We start from the raw sequence: 21,208 nt of genomic DNA, 5'->3' as shown, positions 1-21,208 counted from the left end.
TGGGGAAACTCACTGAGCTGAAAAGCAACAGAGGGTCCTGTGGCACCTTTAAGACTAACAGAAGTATTGGAGCATAAGCTTTCGTGGACGAATGCCCACTTCATCAGACACAAGATGAAGTGGGCATTTGCCCACAAAAGCTTATGCTCCAATACTTCTGTTAGTCTTAAAGGTGCCACAGGACCCTCTGTTGCTTTTGACAGATTCAGACTAACACGGCTACCCCTCTGTTACTTGTCGCTGAGCTGAAAATGTCCTCCAGTCCCTGTGAGCTTAGATCGAGGGACTAAGTAAGGCCTTGTCTACAAAGGTAAATGTACTGCTATAGTGTATGTCTACCTGATTATACTTCCCAGCAGCTGTGTAGACATACTGCACTGCACAAGCTAGAACAGTAAAAATATCAGTGTGGTCCATCAGCATGTGTGGCGGCTCAGGCTAGCCACCCAGGTATTTACGCAGGGGGTTGGGCAGGATTGGGAGGCTAGCCCAAGCCACCACCTGTGCTGCCACTGCCATTTTTAAGTGCACTAGTTTGCACAGAACTAGCCCATGTATGTATCCAGTGGGAATTTCATCTCCCAGCAGCTGTGTAGACTCATAGGTATACTATTATAACCCCCCACACTCCAAACTGTGGTATGGATACTCTTATGAGTGGCTTTTCTCTGGTTTAGCTTAATCCCTCCCTTCCCAAGCAACATAAGATAAACCAAAAGAGGTCTGCATGGGGGCATATATTGGTATGTCTATAGCAAATTAATTTCACACCTTTGGTTATGCTGAAAAAATTCCCATGTAGACAAGACCTTAAAAAGCAGAGCTGGGGAGGACAAAGGCAACCCTGCTCTTACATGAGTGGTACAAGAGAATGGCTAAGTGTGTACATTTATTTATGGAAGCTGACTAACAGCTGTACTGAAGCCAAGTGAGAACACAAACCCGGCCAGATACACTAACAGCTAACTTCAGCTGCCTCTCATGTTTTTCAAAGTGCACACCGTACATATTCAGATGATGCTGCAGGTGTAGAATCACCAGTTATCAGGGGCACAGCTGACTGTCAGCTTTTGCATATTTTGGGTGTGTTTTCATTTTGCTGTTTGGTGGTTTTATTCTCCTAAATTTCTCATGTGTCCAGATGAGAATATAAACCTAATTGTTATTGTTTCTTTCCAAAGAATGATTTCTTTCCGATATGCTATCAATATTTTTGCCTATATGAACCAAGCTTAAAAAGGCAATACACACAGATGGAGAGAGGTCTGAAGGACTAGCCGAAGTGTTGGGGGGTGAGGGAGATGCTAATTCTGCAATACCATAATCCCATCTAGGTTTTCAGGGGACAGGATAGCGGGTTTTGTTTCTGAATATTGTGCAGTTGTTAACCAAGAACAGAGAATGTAGCAATAAAACACCAGAATACTAGGCCAGCATTGCTGACGTTGAAAGACAGTTAAACTTGCATTAAGAGAACCTTTTAACATGACTTTCTTCCCTCCACAGATCTCTTACTATTAATGATATTGTTTAATTATGTAGCAATTTTCATTCAACAGGATCTGAAACAATTTTGTAAATACTGGGTCATAGTCTGTGATCCTGGTAGCGAGGTCAATGGGACCTTTAAGTCAGAATTGGACATTGTCTACATACAGCATGAGCTGTAATGCGTCCCCCCACTGGGATGGAGGGCAGCAGGTGACAAGTGCATATACAGTAAAGTGAGGGAAAATATTTGTTATTAAGGCAAACCTCTATCCTAATGAAAAAGTGCATTATATTCCAAACCTGTTGCTCAGACCGAGTAATTACCAACAGTGAGGGGTATAGGAATAACAACTAAAGCACTTTACTGGACATTCTCCAATATCTGAAATTATTAAATATATTCCTCTTGTCAAGTGGAGTTTAATAGTTTGAACAGCGCTTTGGTTAACATCATTTGCTGATCAAAAATAACTGTGGTAATGAGACCTGGCAACAGATCTGAACTGATTTGTTTTGTGTTGCATTTATTAAAACATTCTGGATCAAGATAAAAGATTTGGGGGTTGTGGTGAATAATCAGCAGAACATGAGCTCCCAGTGTGATGCTGTGGGATAGCTAATGTGAATCTGTGATGTATAAACAGGGGAATCTCGAGTAGGAGTAGAGAGGTTATTTTACTTCTATATTTGGCACATGTGAGACCACAGATGGAAACTGTGTCCAGTTCTGGTGCCCACAATTCAAGAGGATGTTGATAAATTGGAGAGGGTTCAGAGAAGAGCCTCAAGAATGATTAAAGGATTAGAAAACATGCCTTCCAGTGATAGGCCCAAAAAGCTCAGTCTATTTAGTTTAACAAATAGAAGCTTGAGGGGGTGAAATGATTACAGTCTATAAGTGTCTACATGAGGAACAAATATTTAATAATGGGCTCTTCAGTCTTGCAGAGAGGGGTATAACACGACCCAACAGTTGGAAATTGAAGCTAGACAAATCTACCCTGGAAATAAGATGTAAATGTTTAATGGTGAGAGCAATTAACCATCGGAACAATTTACCAAGGGTCATGGTGGATTCTCTATCACTGACAATTTTTCTAAAAGATATGTTCTAGGAATTATTTTGGGGCAGTTCTATGGCTTGTGTTATGCAGATGATCACAATGGTCTCTTCTGGCCTTGGAATCTATGAAACCTTTTTTCTAAACATTTATTATTGTTTCACATGCATTGAAATGGGAGCTGGATGATGAATATGGATTACACCGGACTGAACTGTTGTTTGGTTTCACAGTTGCCTCTCTTAAAAAAGCTATCTCCTGCTGAAGTGCTATTTTGTAATCTCGTACAGCAAACAATACTGTAATATACTGAGTCACAACAGAGACAATGCTCTCCATTTTCTATTGCAAGCATAAGGGTCATTCTGTTTACATCTGTTTGCAGAATCAGGGCCTATAAGGGGTTTGAGTGGGAAGGCAGTCACTCTCTAAACCACAAGCCAGCTCCATAGCCTTTCCACTGTCACTATTCCAGTTCCTGAGCTGAAACAGGAGATGCACGTCCTGCCCTTTACACACCTACTACATCTCAGTCAGTGCCATGTGGTCTGTATAGTCATTAACCTCAAGGCCCTGTCCCTTCATGAACACCTTATCCCCTTCCCTCGCGGCTGTTTTTACAGAGCTGCTATAAAGACTATGTGTAAAAATCTGTAACATACAATAAGAATTTGTATTCGTTGTTATTAATCAGAGACCAGGGCCCCATTGTGCTAGGCACTTGTACAAACACAGAACTAAAAGATGGTCCTTTTCTCAAAGAGCTTACAATCTAAATATAAGATAGGAGACAACAGATTGATACCGTTTGATGGGGGAATACAAGGAAACAATGAGATAATACTGGTTAGTTTGATAAGCAGTAGTCACAACACAGCAGCTGCTTAACCATTGTCAAGTTTTCTCTAGGAATCAGAGCAAAGGAGAGGTTCAAGAAGAGATTTAAAGGTGAATAATGAGGTAGCTATTACTATTATACAAGGTTTGCAGAATCCATCTACGTACCAAGCAGTCAACTTGTGGAACCAGTTGCTGTTGTGAGGCCAAAACTATAGCCAGGTTCAAAAAGAGTAAGATAAGTTCATGAAGGATAGGTCCATCATTGCCTATTACCCAAGATACTCAGGGATGCAAGCCTGTGATCTGAGTGTCCCCATGCCTGTGAGTGCCAGGAGCTGGGACAGGACAACAGGGGATAGATCACTCATTACATTGCAATGTTCTGTTCATTCCCTCAGAGGCATCTGGCATTGACCACTGTCAGAAGACAGGATACTGGGCTAGATGGACCATTGGTCTGACCCAGTCTGGCCATTCTTATACCAACTCCTCAGCCATTCACCCCCTGTGCAATGGAACTTCCCTTCCCAACCCCAACACACGCTCATTTCACAGCAGGCTTTCTCTGGTCCTTGCTACCTGGGTGAATTTCATTCCTAGTGTTCTAGTTCCTTTGTCTCAGCTGACTGCATCCCTTTTACTATCTGTTCAAAAGTTTCAACTACTATTTTCAAATGTAGAGAGAGAAAAAGAAAACCCTATTATATGTAATTGGAATAAAAATATACCATGTAACAGAGACCATAAAGACAGCAGGATGGGCTATGCAACTGTTTATAAATCATAGTTCAAATGACATCTGATTTGTAAGTGTGCCAGAATCACTGATATTGTTTGGATTTGACCTACAATTATTTGAAGTAACAATTTTTATTAAATTCTTTATTATTTTCAAGGAATTTAAATTATTTTTATCAGGTAAGTTAAATACAATGAAAACAGAACAATACCGCTACACAAACAGTGAACTGAAATAAGAAACAGCAATGCCATAAAGATAAAAACCTGAAATTTTAATATAGGTTTTCTATATAAATTATGGTAGAGAAAAAATGAATGTATTAAAAATGATGTACAAAGAGAAAAACAACTACAGTCTGAACAGTGGAAATGAGCACAAATATGAATGGATTTTTTTCTTTTCAAAACATTCTAAAATTTCCATCCCTGCTGAGACTGTGATATAGCAAAGTACTTAAGCTCATTCTTGACCTTGTCTTCTTCCTTGACTGTAAATTTCCATGCACCACAATGGCACTGGATTAATAAAAAATAATAACCGGACCTTCCATTTTTATAATAAATGAGGCTGATAGTTTGCATTGGCAAGAAAATCCCAAAAGCACAACGTTGGGGGGGTTGTTTGTTTGTTTATTTGCTTCTTTTAAAGGGAAATGCCCACAGGATTTTAAATAATTTTATTCTCCATTAAAAGCGTTCAGTTACTGTCTTTAATAATTTGAGTATCTACCTATAGATGCACCCCAAAATAATATAAAAGAGATATAAAATATAACACACGGGGTAGTTTTGTCTCGTTTTGACAAAGCATTATGTACATGCCTACATTACATAGTATACAACCATTTAAAAACGTAACTCACTCTCCCCTGCTTCTCCACTACAGTGGATATTGAGAGAGCCAAATTTGCTAAAGATCATTAAATCACATTAAGTGACAAAGCCCACTAAAAGATGGGTTTAGTAATGGCTCTGACATAGTTTTAACCTCAGGCTCATACTTAGCCTCAGCTACCAAGGTGACAGGCATCATGGAACAATGTAGATGGAAAGCACTTATACAGTTTTTTTACATTCCAAGCACTATACAAACATGATTATTATTGTTAATTATATGCATTGACAACTATCAGAATAAGATCTTTCGTTTCCTAGGAATGTACAAATGCACAGAGAGAGGCAGTTACTGCTCCTAGGATCTTATGATCCAGAAAATATTTAACTAAACTTTAAAATATTAACTAATTTTCTATTAGATCGTGGAGTTATTTCCTTGGCAATGTGGTGGAAACACCACTATTTGAAACATTTAAAACTGGACTGTAAAACACAGCCAGAAACAATCAGGCACTGGCAGGGGGGATAACGGATAATATGACATAAAGGTCTTTTCCTTCACTAATTTCTGTAATTAATTATTAGAGTGATTGGTTGCTTTTCAGTACAATTTCGGGGTTGCTTACATTTGTGCAGGAAATTATTACTCCTCTCTTGCTCACAGGATTCATTGCTGAATGTGATGACTTGCTGTGGAAATGTGTGTCCATTTCACTGCATTGTCAATAATAACTATATAAGTAGAAGCAAAGCCGGAAGTCTTAATGCAGTGACCAAGACTTTCACTCCAAAACTTAGGGCTTGGCTACACTCGGGACTTCACAGCGCTGCCACGGCAACGCTGTGAAGCGCGAGTGTAGTCGCGCCGCCAGCGCTGCGAGAGAGCTCTCACAGCGCTGTATGTACTCCACCTCTCCGAGGGGAATAGCTTGCAGCACTGCAGGCACTGATTACACTGGTGCTTTACAGCGCTGTGCTCGCTGCGCTCGGGGGGTGTGTTTTTTCACACCCCTGAGCGCAGCAAGTTGCAGCGCTGTACAGTGCCAGTGTAGCCAAAGCCTTAGAGATATTCAAAATAACTGGTCTGATTGTACGAGATGCTGAGCAGCTGCAGCTGCCTGTCAGTGAGAGTTCAATAGTCCCGTGAAAATAAGGCCAATTATCACTTATTTGTCTCTAATACGCATTTTGAATGTGGGAGGCTGGGTTAGATGACTGAAAAAACAGGAAAGGTTTCTACAAAATGGCTACCAATCCCTAAACTACATTTCTGGGGTCAGAGCTCATGCCCCCTTCCCAGGTATAAAAGCTCTACCTTCTGGGTGTATCTCTATCACCAGGAGCTTCTCCTGCAACGAAAATATTAAAGGCAGATAACAATGTTCCTGCTTTCTGTAACTACCTACTAGGACAAACAAATATACAGTATTTAAAGGTATATACAGGTACCTTTTTGACAATCAATACCGAGTTGGTTTATCCCTTATAGTATGTGAATGGCCTCTTATTTATTCTTTAAACACTTAAAAATCCCTTCTTCCCCATCCTCAATATACTCCCTGCCTCAAGTAAGGTGGATTGATTTAAAGCAAAGCATTTTAAATCACCAAGAAGGACACCTTGATTTAAATAACTGATTTTAATTTTTTTTGCCTTTGTACCTTAATTATTATCCTAAAGAAAGATTAATTCTTGTTGGTTGGAAACCATTAAAATATGTTTACTTTCTACAAATTAGAGCCTTTACATTAAATTTGCTACTTCTTTTTGCTAACTAGGACGATACACTATATCTTTACACAGTTATTTAAGGAATTGTGTGGATTTTTCATCTTCCTCTGAAGCATAGGGCACAGGTCGCTTACAGGTTTAACGTAGCGTAAATGGTGGATTCTCTGTAACTTGAAGACTTTAAATCACGAATTCAGTAACTCAGCCAGAGGTTATGGGTCTATCACAGGAGTGAGTGGGTGGGTGAGGTTCTGTGGCCTGCAATGTGCAAGAGGTCAGACTAGATGACCCTTCTGGCTTTAAAGTCTATGAGTCAATGAGTCTACGTAGCTTAACATACATTTATTCAGATTCATAATTGGCACAATTTTTTTGTTACAAAATAGTGATTGGTGCATGTTTTTTATTTACTAGATTATGATTAATTTTTTACTCATAATTCTTGTCAAGCTGTATTTGGATGGAAATTAGAATTCAATTAATGCACAAAAACAGCATTTACTTTTTTTATTGGTTAAATGAAACTACTTTAAATTTGCCGCATATAAAAAGAAAAAAGTTTATCAAAACATGTTTTACATGTAAAACTAAGTGATTTATTAAACAAAAACTTGCATAAAAAGAGTGTATGTTAATACAGCCACAAGAGGCACTAGTTTGTGATGAGTAGAGACCATAAAACAGGGATGGTCCATTCACTATGAAAACTAACTTCTACGCACTTTAATTTCACCAGATGCATGAACAGGGCATTTGCTACATGTTTGAAATTTAAGTTAGTATTTGGGACTTTTGTCTTGGTGTCCAGGCTTCCTGTTCTCTGAGAAGTGCCTGTGCACGTATTGTAGGACTGTATCAGCAGTGATGTAGAAGGGCCTGCATTTTCTTTTAATGACAGAGGAGCCACAACGTGTAAAATGAAGCTCCTAATACTATTAGGGTGCTGTGTGGAGTCAATGGCAAAACTCTAATGGGAGCAGGATTGGGCCCTAATTAATTGAAGTTTGCAAAGTGCTTTGAAATCCTCCACTGGAAGTTACAGAAGTGCAAAACATCCTTTATCAAAAGTCCCCAGCAATAGGGCTTCTACCAACTCCCTTGGGAGATTGTACTTTGGTGTAAGAGATGTCACTCTCAGGAAGTCCTAGCTCGCAGGCATCACCTAAATGACTCCTACCTCCTGAATCTTTTTTGGATGTGGCTTTTTACTGTTCTATTCACTTCTTGTGTAAACTCATATGTCTCAGAGGAACTTCCTATCACATCAATGTGAGTATCATAAGGAATAACCAGAACTTTGGGGAATCGGGATTTTATGCTCTCAAATGCTTGTTTATATTTCAGCCTTTCGGATCTGGTGTTGCCATCAAGAGAGAATCTTTCTTTACGTAATCTGCAATGAAGTTTTGCAGACAAATCTTCAATTCCCTCTTTGGCTCTTTCTAATTCTCTAGAATCCAAATTTGCTCTGGCATTTTCTAGATATATTGTGGTGATCTCACCATCTGTGACTCCACGACTTACAACATTGTATTTTGCCAGACTTTCCTTGTATAAAAAATGTTTCATGTAGCAATAGATATCTGTGTCCAGGACAACCACTTGTTCTTCCCTGTTTACATTATGGACAAAAGTATTATTTGGCTCCACAAATAGTCCACGTTTCTCGGTCCTGCTGTTAGGTCTTTGATCTGGCTTTCTCTCTCCCCTCTTGCCCTTCCTGGAAAGGGAATTTGCTTTTAATAACAAATTGTCTTTTAGTGACTTGATTGCTGGGAATGACCCTTGAACAGAAATTTGCCCATTGGATTGCAAAGGACTGAAGCTCAAGGCTGGGATAGTCTTCTGAAGCTCCTGCACCAGATCTTCCAAAATGTATTTATCTTCAAAAATGGACAAATCAAGAACAGACGAGACACAGGTGAAGACCTATACGTGTAAAATAAAAGCAATTAATAAGTGCACCCCAGCCGTGACCACATGATTAGGATGCTATGATGGAAGCACTTACGTGTTCACTATAGAGAGAGATTTTCAGAGGATAATACCTGCCCAGCCTCTTGTCCTCTAGTCTGTGTTCATCTTTCTGGAGAACATTCTTTGTAACTGAGAAGAAAATTCAGACTCACTTTGTTTTGCAAGAGGATGATAATGTTTTATTTCCTGTCTGATGGCTGGAATACTTCATAGGTATTTTTCACAGGACCCTCTGTTGCTTTTCTCTTGATGGTTTCCCTAGTGATTTCCCCACTGTTCAATATTCTTTCCTGATACTTTATGTATTACTCAAAATTGTTCAGAGGAGTGAGAGAGCAGCCTGTCTCCTTAGAACATTAATTGGCAGAGATTTATTCCCCAAGGCTTGACTATAAAAATCTCGTCTGCTATGCAGGTTATAGATTTATTCTTTTACTAGTCTTAAAAGACACACATACTCTGCATTAAGCCTATTCACATTTGTGTCCTTAATAAACAGGAGGAAATCTTAAAATTTGGGATTAATATGAGGGCATTCATGTGTAGTGTTTTAAGTTTAATGTTCTAAATTACATACTCTTATTTCATGGGTACAAGTTATTTGTTAATAATAATAAATACCTTCTTGATCTTCAAAGATTATGTATGCAACTCCTTTTATTGCTGTTGGATAAACTACATCCTTCACGTCTCCACCCCTATTCTTCGCCTTTTGGAAATGAATCATCAATATGTCAGCCATGACATCATCTTTCACAATGCCATCTGGAATACCAGAGACCACAATTGTTTTCTCAGACTTGGCAGCTCGTCCTGTGGCCTGTGGACAGAGACATGACACACTGTAAATATAAGTTATATGTGCAATGACTTAGTCCAATTAGCTGTTCCCTCCTCATAAGAGATTTTCCAGTACCTCTCTGATATCCACTCTGTCACACCATCCCTCCTGTTCCTAAGATCCATAATACACCTCTTTCCATCCCTGCAGCAGGAAGAATGCTGAATCAACTTTTGATTCTCTCCATAGACCTCATAGAACATTTCACCAAAGAACTCCAGACTTAATTTTCATTTACATTAAAGGTTTGTCTACATTACAGAAGCACAGCTACGGTGCTGCAGCTGTGTGTGCACTGTAGCGCTGTAGTGTAGATGCTTCCTACATCAAAGGAAGGGAATTTTCCGACAGCGTACATAATCCACTTCTCAGAGAGATAGTAGGTAGGTCGATGGAAGAGTTCTTCCGTTGGCCTAGCTGCGTTTACAAGAGGGGAGGGTTAGGTCAGGTCAACCTAACTATGTTGCACAAGGCATGACATTTTTCTCAGCCCTAAGAGATGTAGCACGGTCCATCTAAGTTTTAGGTGTAGACCAGACCTAAGGCCTTTTTACACCAGTGGTGTAAATTACATTCACATCCACTTCAAATGCCAAAGAGAGCAAGAGAAAAGACGACTTTTAAACTTAAATGGCTTCTAAAATGAGCAGTATTTGGTGTGATATTAATAAGACTACTTTTGTTCTATTTTCTGATTCTAACATTCCCAGTGTGAATAGAGTTGGAAAGCACTACTGTGACCAGAGTCCCAGGGGAGGCCACGCTGAGATTGTTCAGTCAGGGCAAAGTGCAAAGAATGGGGCAGACGATCCCCAAAACTAGTGGATATTTCTAATACTTAGATTTACCAAACCAGCCAACAAAATAGCTTCTACAACACTTTACTGGTTACCCAGAAGCCAGAAATACAGTTCCTTTAAACAATCCAGCCTTGAGCTCCTACCCAGACAGCCAAGTCAAATATGATGAACAAATCTTGTTCATCATATAAAAAGTTCTACCAATCCCAGAAGATCAGACACATTACTCACCAGGTCAATGAATATTTCAGATCTTACCCAAATACAGGCTTACAGCCAATTCTTATTAACTAAACAAAAATGTATTAGAAAAGAAAAGAGAGTATTGGTTAAAAGATCATTATACATACAGACTTGAATAAAATTCTTAGGTCAGTTTCATAGTACAGATGGTGAGCTTTAGAGATGCAAAGAGTTCTTTCAGAGCAAGTTCCATAGGTTACACTCGAATATCAGGGTGATCTAGACTGGAGCTGAAGATCTCAGTCTTGGGACTCAAACTTCCTGTGACAAAGGATCAGGGCCCTAGAGTTCTTTTTATAGATCTCTGGCAGCCTCTTGACAGCAGGCATTCCTTGGGTGAAGCACTGCAGCTTTGAAGTAAAACCTTCTATTTCCTAAGCACCACTGATAATTAGCTACATGGATTAGCATCAGGCAACTGCCCATCTCCCACCATTTACAGGTAGTTTACTACAAACTTCAAAGAGAAATGAAGACAATGATACTATTACATTCACGGTTCATCTAAATGTTAACATCTCCTTTTGATCTCTGAATTAACAGAATACAGTGACAGACAGGAACCATTTGGTTACATTGTCAACCTCTAACAATATGGAGTCTGGTGGCACCTTAAAGACTAACAGATTTATTTGGGCATAAGCTTTCGTGGGTAAAAACGTCACTTCTTCGGATGCATAGAGTGAAAGTTACAGATGCAGGCATTATATACTGACACATGGAGAGCAGGGAGTTACTTCGCAAGTGGAGAACCAGTGTAGACAGGGCCAATTCAATCAGGGTGGATGTAGTCCACTCCCAATAACAGCTGAGGAGGTGTCAATTCCAGGAGAGGAAAAGCTGCTTCTGTAATGAGCCAGCCACTCCCAGTCCCTATTCAAGCCCAGATTAATGGTGTTGAATTTGCAAATGAATTTTAGTTCTGCTGTTTCTATTTGAAGTCTGTGATCCCTGGTCATTCTATTACAGATTTAAAAGTCACTATCATTGACCAAAAAAACTTCAGAAACAGACTTCAAAGAGAAACAGCAGAACTAAAATTCATTTGCAAATTCAACACCATTAATCTGGGTTTGAATAGGGACTGGGAGTGGCTGGCTCATTACAGAAGCAGCTTTTCCTCTCCTGGAATTGACACCTCCTCATCTATTATTGGGAGTGGACTACATCCACCCTGATTGAATTGGCCCTGTCAACACTGGTTCTCCACTTGCGAAGTAACTCCCTGCTCTCCATGTGTCAGTATATAATGCCTGCATCTGTAACTTTCACTCTATGCATCTGAATAAGTGAGGTTTTTACTCACGAAAGCTTATACCCAAATAAATCTGTTAGTCTTTAAGGTGCCACCAGACTCCTTGTTGTTTTTGTAGATACAGACTAACAAGGCTACCCCGATACTCTAACAATATATATGTAAACAAACAAAAAATACAATCATTATATACTAATATATCTCTAAAGGTGGAATTTGGGTCATTAAGCCTGCAAGTTGCTTAACCCTTTCTGGCTCAGTATCACAACTACTATTTATTGTTCATTAGAGATAGGTCTGACTGCAATTTTAAGGCTCAGATTCAAACTTCTCCAAAGTTCAGGAGAGCTGGGATACAGGATTACAGTGGAAGACCACAACTAGTCATCTGAGATGTGCAACATGCAAAATAACTCCACACACACAAGATTTTCATTAGAACCCAGCCTCCCTTTTTCTTTGAACATGAAATTCATCACAAATAGGACTTTCATCAGTGTCCCATTATGAAAAGCATATTCTCCTTCCATGCCGATTATCAAGTAATCAACAGTAGTGTTTCACTGGGAATACCGTAACAAAATTCCTGTAAGCAGAAGTACATAGAGTGAGTTTTGTAACAGTTGACTGATTTAAGAAGAAGAAAGTAAATAATTTAGTGTTTCATCATAGAGCCACCTATAGGAATGAAGTGTCAACAATTTCTGAGTGGCTGTAAGCCAGGTCAGTTTTTCATGACATTCTTTATACTACTCTAAGAAGCTCTCTTCTGGATCTACACTCCAGAAGGTAGAGCCAGGGCCAGCATAGCAGTTATAAAGCCTGCAAAACATGCCACAGGATAATAATTTTTCACTGACATGGATTCACAGCCATGTGGATCACTAGTCTATTATTTCCAAAGGGAGTCAGAAGACAGATTCAATGACACAGCGTAGCAGTGCACTCTAAAAGCTTTTAATATGAGAAGACATGAGCCCTATTTTGATCAGGCTTCACATTTAAAGAGCTATACGCTTTATTTATGAAATGGTGATTTTCTTCAGTATAAGCCAATTTTGTTTTTTGTTCATCTGATAACATAGTGGGGCAGATTTTTACCCCACTCTTGGGCAGCACAATGGCAATGAAGACAGGCAACTCCCCAGCTAGAGCGACTTCCCAGAACGCAAACAGCCACCAGAACTGGCACCTTCTACACAGCCTCTGGCACAGGGAATGGGAAGAGGGGAAGGAGGCACGGCTAGAATACTCAGCTGGCAGACAATCCCTTAGGAGGCCTTGCCAGCTGGCATGCTGAAGCAGCCCTGAGGCTGCTCTAACCTGTGCTCAGTACTGTGGCAAAAAAAGGCAAGGCGCCATAACTGGCTCCTTCTCTACTATAAAGAGTCTGTAAAAGAACCTGGCCACTCCAGGTTACCAGACACATATGTGGTCTCACACACAAAAAAAGTGTGGTCTAGTGGTATGACCATAAAAATGAGAGGACATAACTCCCAAGTTCCAGGTCTGACACTGACCCCGTCTGTGTCCTTGGGTCCTTAACATCTAGGCCTCCGGTTCCCCATCTGTACCATGCAGCTAGCAATACTGAATCATCTACCTCACAAGGAGATATGAGGATGAATTAATCTGATAATGTTTCTAAAGCGATATATAAGAGTTAAATAGTAGTATTATTTTTCTTCAAACAAAGCAACGCCATCAATAGATTTTGAATTGCTGCCTCCATAATGGTTTACTGCTGCCAAGAGGAATACTGAGGTGAAGATGTTTAATTTTGATACTGGGGCATGAATGTGGAACCCATTAGTTTATATCTCTATTCTACACAATTTTAAAATGTTACTTTCACTGGAAAAAAAATGTAGACCCCATTGTATCATAAGCTGAAGAAGTGAAATGAGTGAATAATAATGAGATACCATAGAGAATATTAATACTTTCATATTATACATTTTTTCAATACAGGAATTAATTTCAAAAGACAATATTTAAGAAAGAAGCCATTTCAGCTATAGATGCTGCATCTTTTAATGCATTTATGTTTTTTGACAATGTATCCAAGACAAAGATGCTCTCATTTTTTGTAATGCATGTTGGAACAGTACGTAGAAAGAATGCTGTGTGGCTGCATGAATAGAAAAGAAAAGAATAGTGTCACAACATTCTAATCTCTTTCTTTTACATAAATGCCAAATTATAGAAGAAGAATCAATGGAAAATAAAGACCAGGCAGTTCCACTGGAGTTGTGCCAGCTTATATTAGCAGAGAATTTGGCCCTGAGTGTCAAGAGAAAGCTGAGACTTGTATTTGCAAGTCTTAAACTGTTAATCCTGTGATATTCTTTTATGGCAATAGCATTGCCTCATCAAACAACCTGAATGATACAGTGTGATGGGATAGACTAGGCCTAGAGGACCCCTGCTGGAGGCCTAAGGGACTTTCCACACCCATTCCAGGTGCAACAGAGGTATCCTCCAAGCGGCCTAGAGAGGCTGCAGGGAGCAGTCAATCAGGGCCCAGGAAGGCCATATAAAAGGAGCTGCATAGCCAGACACAGTCAGTTCCTTGCTGGAGTCAGAGGAGTACAACTGGTGCTCCTGGCTGGCCAAAGGGAACTGCAGCACCATAGACAGCCCAGTGCTGGCAGGGACCAGAGGAATGAGAGACAGCACCTAGTTGGCTGATGGGCCTGGACACAGATGAGCCCTGAAATAAGGGCAGGTCCCTCTCTACCCCCACCTCTCATAGGCCACTAGGGAACTGACCTACAATTGGGCAGTGGTAAACTCCTCCTGAAGGGGATCTGAACTACTAAGAAGCCCAGCTGGAGAGCTTGGGCTGGAACAGACCAAGAGGGCAAAGCCATTGCCTCCAGAGAGGAAGCCCTGGGGGTATGGCCTGATAGCAGGGCTGGGACTGTCTAAAGACCACAGACACACCTGACCAGAGGGGGCACTTGTGAGAGGTTTAAGATTTAAGCCTTGATCTTGCAACTGGATCTGCAAGTGCAGACTCCTTATGTCTCATTTAAGTCAATAGGGCTGCACACAGATGCATGGATTCCTCCAAATGGGTTCCATTGCAGTCATTAGCCCTTAATCATTTAGCTGGTGGAATATTAGCACAGTAAAATAACAGTTTATTGTAGCATTAGCTTGTTGCACTCTACTTATTACACCTTTCTGCTTGCCTGCCCATCTTTGACCTGACAGGTCGTCAGTGGGTCCTTCTTAACTGATTCTGGACTGGGCAAGGCCTTTGTGCAACCAATCAGCAGCGTTGGGGTCTTCAAGACAATCCAAGCTGTGGTGCAGATCAAACAATGATACATGTTGTTGAGGAGTGCCTGCTAGCCAAATTGGTGCTCCAAGAGCTCCACTTGGCCACTAAGAACCCTATTGCTTTGCTATGCGAACACTAAATAAATAAATTGCACTCTGATCGTCTTGAGAACAGACTTTGTTTTTGTCAACCAGAGAGCAGCTTACGCACAGAAATACATTTTTTAAACTGATAGTGATTATATGAACAAGCTGCTTTCTGGCTGGCTCAAATATATGTAGGGTTACCTGGTTTTAACCGGAGTGGTTAGCCAAAGTTGGGGCCCTGAAGTTTGTTTCTTCTAGAAGGAGAAATGGATGATGGATTCAGGTATCTCTAATGCAATCCTGTTTGCTTACAAAAACATGTACAAATCCTCTTTCTCTGAATACAGCAGGAATCAAGCAGCAGGAGACAATTTCTTTGCTCACAGTCCCAACTTTTTCAGCCAGCACTTGGCCCAAAAGCTCACTCTTTCTTAGCTTTTTTTCCCTCAGGATGGTGCTAACAGTTCTGCTGTGGTTGGTCCCTTGCTGCTGTCTCTCTGTTTCTCTAGTGTTTCTTCTGTTTCTCTTGTGACAGGTGTTTGCTATACCAGTCCCTAGTAGGGTTACCACCTTTGAAATAAAATTAAAAAAAAAAAAAAAAAAAAAAAAAAGCACCTCCGCTCCAAGGCAAGCCTGCTGCAACCCCAAACACAAGGCAACTGCACAACGCCCCCTCCCCCCCCAACAGCCACTTACAGTATTTAAAGAGAACACATTTAGATAAGATTGATAACATTGCATGCCTCCTCACTCTCAGAATGACTCAAGCCCTCTCTCTCATACACACGCATGGTGCGCTTCCATGTTGGTGGGCTGACTGCTGTGTTTTCAACAGTTTTGATCTGTTATTTAAACTGCGGAAGTGGGAACATTGCAGCCTCTTTAGCTGGACACAAACTTTTAACATTAGCTATCCCAGTGTATTGTTTTATTATTTAGTCGCCTAGTTACACAGAGGGACTTAATGGCTTCTTTACATTTAGCCTGAATGAAAGAAGGCTCTTACACCCACTAACTTCGAACAGGTTTAATACAACCCTCGATGACCGTTTACTTTGGCTGAGAAATAATAGCTAGCCAGCACTTTGGTTAGTACACATTCCATATGAGAATGTCTGACTGGTTAATGTTTAATTTCAATGTGTTTTCTTAAGTTATTTGTAATTTGAGAGAATGACTGTTATTTAACTGGGCCTGGAGCAATTTCATTTGCTTTTATCAATTCAAACCACGCAATTAATGTTTCAGCATATAAACAGATGAATAGTGTTCCTGCACTGGGTTAGGGCGGCAGGTAGGGATGGGGGGAATTAGCCAGGAAAGATAATACAGCCCCTTCCCTTCCAAGGCCCTACTGCAACTGCACTGCCCAGCAGCTGGGCTGGGGGTTGAGGGGGCCAGAGCTAGTGCAGACTAGGCACAGGGCTTCTGCATGGATGGCCTTGACCTCCTGCAGCTCCTCCACAAACAGCAAGATTGTGGGGCAGACCCATGAGTGGAAAATCCTGCTCCTGCTCTGGCACGGCGTGGGGGAATCTCCAGGAGATTTTTCTCCCCCAGAGCTCCTTCACGCGGATTTTACAGCAGGCTGAGCTGGTTTTGACCACTGATGTTTTACATGCTACAGATATTAACTTCTAAAAGAATAACGACGCTAGAGTTTTTGCAGCCAGCCCCACGAACTGCCGGGCCATTCTCCAGGAGCGGCGCTGCGCTCCGTACAAACGCAACCCCCCGTCCAGAGCCCGCTAGCCCTGCCCTCAAATAGAGCCCGAAGTCCTGCCCAGCAAGCTCGCAGCCCCTCTGCTCCCCGCGATAACAAGACACGCACACGGTGTGAGACACTTGCCATGGCTGTACCGCTTGCTGCCTGGCCTGGGGAACGCAGCAACGATGCCCATTTAGTTTCACTTTAGTTTGGTTTCCCTGACAGCCTGGGCATTCATCAGCCGTCTCGGCGCAGGGCTTGCTGGGAACTGTAGTACCCTGCAGCCCTTATCGGGGGAGAACAGTGCGGTGTAAAAGGAGACCGTCAACTACACGTCCCAGAAGGCAGTTCTCCCCGGGCAAGCGGCCGCTTCTGTTTAGACACTGAAGAGCTACACCCGCTGGGACCAATGGATTTACACAGACGGGTTACATTTGACCCTTAACCCCAAGGAGAAGCTAAGGGGATTTGCTATACAGGGGTTAGGTTTTAACTCTGGTGTCTGTGCCTGGTTTTCATTTTGATTTGTCTGGTTTGTTTATAACTAAAAAGATGAAGCATATGATCAGGTACTGGTAAGAGCTGTGTGTCTTACCAGGTACTGATACACGTGCATGGTATAACTGATACAGCATAGGTCTTGTCTACGGCACATCATGCAGTATCTAATGTGCACTCAGGTGTGAAACTGTCACAGATTGTCCTACGTACATTTTTGCTTATCTAGCTGGATCTATCCACAAATAAAACTATGAAACTAAATTCAGGATGCTAAGTAGGTGGGGGAGGCGATAGGGAGTGAGTGGGGTGAGGATGGGCAGGGAAGAGACAGGGAGGAGTAATCCAAGATGAATGTGGTGACATGAGGAGGCAAGGCAGTCATGTTAAACCAGTTGGGCATAAAATAACGTATAAATCAAATGAGACTGAACTGAATGGCAGAGATACAGACTGTTGGTGTCGTTCATCTGTCATGTGGAAGTGCAGGAAGCCAGAAGTACTCTGACGTCCGATGTAATGGCATTGTGCTGTCCCTTTTATGGGGCAAGAAAAAGAAAGTGGTGAATCAGGCCCCTTGAGTCCCCAGTGAGGATTGTCATTGCCTTGTCTGGGTGCTGTAGAATTATTACTAGACTTAAATTATGCAAGTAGCAAAGACTCTTTTTAAGACTTGATTTTAAATTGTCTTTTTTCCCCTAAAGTGTGAACTTGAAGAAAATTAGAATGAAGACTCTGCAATGAGTTATTGCATCCCGACATCTTTCCTTCTTCCTTGGCATGGTTTGCTGCAGCTTCTTAGAATGGAATCTTCAGTGCTCAGGGCTTGTCTGCATGGGGAAATAGCCTGAAATAGTGATTCCTCAACAGCTATTCTGCATGAGCTCCCTGTGTGAGCACTCCTGTTCTACCCTAAGAATACCGTTCTGTGGTTTAGCTTAATCCACTTATTTGGGTTTTAAATTCACATCCTAGTTTATTTTGCAGTAGCTTCCCTGTGTAGACAAGCCCTTAGACACTATAGTGCTGGGTGCTATGGTAAAGCCTCACACAGAGAGAGATTAAGTGCTTCCAGAGTGGCAAGACCTTTGGCAATCACACATCAGATTTCTTATGATGATTCCTCCTCGCAGCTCCTTTGCAGTGCAGAATGATAAAACAATTTTCTAAAGAAATAATTAGAATACTTCATAGCTCGTATATAATGCTTTTGATCCATAGCTCTCAAAGTCCCTTACAATGGAAAGGAGAAATAATTGTCCTCATTTTATAGTTATTTTTCATTTGTGATATCAATTATCTAGTTCTGCTGTGGTTTTCTTTTTTTAAATGAAAGGAAAACAGTATATGTATTGGTTCTGTTTTTTTGGCATGGATGACACAGAAACAGGAAGGTTAGGGTGCCTCTCCTGTTCAGTTCTCTTCTCAGTTTTACTGCAGTAAAATAAAAAAGGTAACAAGCAATAGTGTTTGATTTTTACATTGGAGCAACTTTAGTTCCATAACATTGTACCGAGGTTATAATCACAGAATGTCATGTATATATGGATGCATACATAGAACACCACTGAAAGGCAGCCACCTCAGAACAGACAGTTGGCAATCTACTAGCAAACAGCATTACTGTGAGGAATGTGGCAAATCTGACAAGTGCCATGGGATCCTTAGTGTTCATGTACAGCAGTGTGGAATCAAGGTTTGAAGGTATTGTTACCTCTTTTGACCAGAGCATTTAGCCAGTTTGGGGGGTCATGGGTTGTTCCCATTAGGAGAAACTGACCATGGAGTCAGGTATTTCTGTTTATTTACCAGAAATACACAAATTCTTGTTTCCCTGAACACAGCAGGAGGTGGTTTCTTTCCACACAAAGAACAGGAGTACTTGTGGCACCTTAGAGACTAACAAATTTATTAGAGCATAAGCTTTCGTGGGCTACTGCCCACTTCTTCGGATGCATATAGAGTGAAACATATATTGAGGAGATATATATATATATATATACACACATACAGAGAGCATGAACAGGTGGGAGTTATCTTACCAACTCTGAGAGGCCGATTAAGTAAGAGAAACATTTTTTTTGAAGTGATAATCAAGCTAGCCCAGTACAGACAGTTTGATAAGAAGTGTGAGAATACTTACAAGGGGAGATAGATTCAATGTTTGTAATGGCTCAGCCATTCCCAGTCCTTATTCAATCCTGAGTTGATTGTATCTAGTTTGCATATCAATTCCAGCTCAGCAGTCTCTTGTTGGAGTCTGTTTTTGAAGTTTTTCTGTTGTAAGATAGTGACCCGCAGGTCTGTCATTGAATGGCCAGACAGGTTAAAGTGTTCTCCCACTGGTTTTTGAGTATTATGATTCCTGATGTCAGATTTGTGTCCATTAATTCTTTTGCCATAGAGACTGTCCGGGTTGGCCAATGTACATGGCAGAGGGGCATTGCTGGCACATGATGGCATATATCACATTGGTAGATGTGTAGGTGAACGAGCCGCTGATGTGATTAGTTCCTATGATGGTGTCACTTGAATAGATATGTGGACAGAGTTGGCATCGGGCTTTGTTACAAGGATGGGTTCCTGGGTCAGTGTTTTTGTTCAGTGATGTGTGGTTGCTGGTGAGTATTTGCTTTAGGTTGGGGGATTGTCTGTAAGCGAGGACAGGTTTGTCTCCCAAGATCTGTGAGAGTAAAGGATCATCTTTCAGGATAGGTTGTACTCTCACAGATCTTGGGAGACAGACCTGTCCTTGCTTACAGACAACCCCCCCCCAACCTAAATTGGTGGTAATTGAAAGAAATATCACCTAATTGAAAGAAATATAAAAAATTACTGTTTCTGAAAAAGGTCTTATTTTTTGTTTGAAATTGATCTCCAGTTGTCCTTTATATAAAATCACTACTTTGCACTTTTAAACTGAATAATCCAATAGATTGAGAAATTCACAAATACTACCTGGTTCTTAAGATGTATTACTTAAAACTCTTCTTGATTTTACTTTGTTACTTTTATCTGCAACTTTTCACTAGTCCTGCTATGGTTAAACTTTTGTCAGAATTTCCATTAAAACCTTCATTCTTCAGGTTTTACATCTCAATGCTTTTCAATGATAGGATTTATGCTGTTGATCTTCATGCACTTTTTTTTCTCTGTGCAGTTTAGAGCATCTGCTCAAAATATCAAGACTTTTTAAAGCTAATTGCTAAGTACACAATTCTCCCATTCATTCCATAGTTTCACATGCCTTTATTTATTATGCATTTCATGTTTGTTATTTAGTGTAATCAATGTAAGCTTTTTCCACACATCAAACAGTTAGAGAGCTGTAACCGCATACATTTACTTTCTTTGTTCTAAGCAGAAGGAAAACAAAAACAACTTTGACAGTACTTGAACAACAAAATACATGGTTGTATATAGAAAACAAAAAGTCATTTGTTAATCTAATGTAATCTAAATCTGACTTTTTGTATATAATAGTTACAATCAATGTCTGATGTATATTTTTCAATGTCTTCCTACATAAGGTATAATACAAAATCCCTTTTGTACAGTGAGGTCTTTTATATCATGAAAATAATGATATTCACATGAATGCCTCCCTCCATGTTAAGTGACATTAGTTTTCTGCTGCCATATGACAGACTGCCAAATCATTCCAGCCCCACAAGGGTGGAGAAGGAAAAAGGCAGAAAGGCAAGAAATCCCCCTTTGGGAAGAGAGGAGACTCCCTCCTTTTGCAAGTCCAATTCAGTTAAAAAAACTTTTAATATAATTTAAGATGTGAATGAAGACAATAAATTCTGC

General features: G+C 40.6%; 1 protein-coding gene across 6 annotated transcripts; it reads right to left on the bottom strand.

Moving 5' to 3' along the window:
• Positions 1-5,966: 5,966 nt before the first annotated feature.
• On the bottom strand, positions 5,967-17,113 carry RBM43 (RNA binding motif protein 43). Of its 6 annotated transcripts, none has more exons than XM_054044813.1 (5): positions 9,758-11,174; positions 9,595-9,663; positions 9,300-9,498; positions 8,713-8,807; positions 5,967-8,630 (listed from the first exon to the last, which is right to left on the bottom strand). In XM_054044813.1, the coding sequence occupies exons 3-5, from the start codon at positions 9,418-9,420 to the stop codon at positions 7,875-7,877; spliced, it is 972 nt and encodes a 323-aa protein (XP_053900788.1). In that variant the 5' UTR covers positions 9,421-9,498; positions 9,595-9,663; positions 9,758-11,174; the 3' UTR covers positions 5,967-7,874. The 6 variants fall into 6 exon arrangements, with proteins under 6 accessions (XP_053900788.1, XP_053900787.1, XP_053900785.1 ...); XM_054044812.1 differs by having other exon boundaries at positions 9,595-9,936; positions 10,551-10,565; XM_054044810.1 differs by lacking the exons at positions 9,595-9,663; positions 9,758-11,174 and adding an exon at positions 17,042-17,113.
• Positions 17,114-21,208: the final 4,095 nt, after the last annotated feature.

The sequence above is a fragment of the Malaclemys terrapin genome, chromosome 11 (genome assembly GCF_027887155.1).
Source record: "Malaclemys terrapin pileata isolate rMalTer1 chromosome 11, rMalTer1.hap1, whole genome shotgun sequence".
NCBI lineage: Eukaryota > Metazoa > Chordata > Testudines > Emydidae > Malaclemys > Malaclemys terrapin.
This window is presented reverse-complemented; position numbering and strand designations above follow the sequence as displayed.

Excerpts from the sequence above, each read along its gene's own strand:
- RBM43 (XM_054044809.1), bottom strand. The coding sequence starts at position 17,044 with ATGGCAAGTGTCTCACACCGT. Across the intron at positions 8,808-9,299 it reads AATCTTTGAAGATCAAGAAG|TTACAAAGAATGTTCTCCAG; the intron begins GTATTTATTATT and ends TTTTCTTCTCAG. Across the intron at positions 8,631-8,712 it reads TCTCTCTCTATAGTGAACAC|GTCTTCACCTGTGTCTCGTC; the intron begins GTAAGTGCTTCC and ends TTACACGTATAG.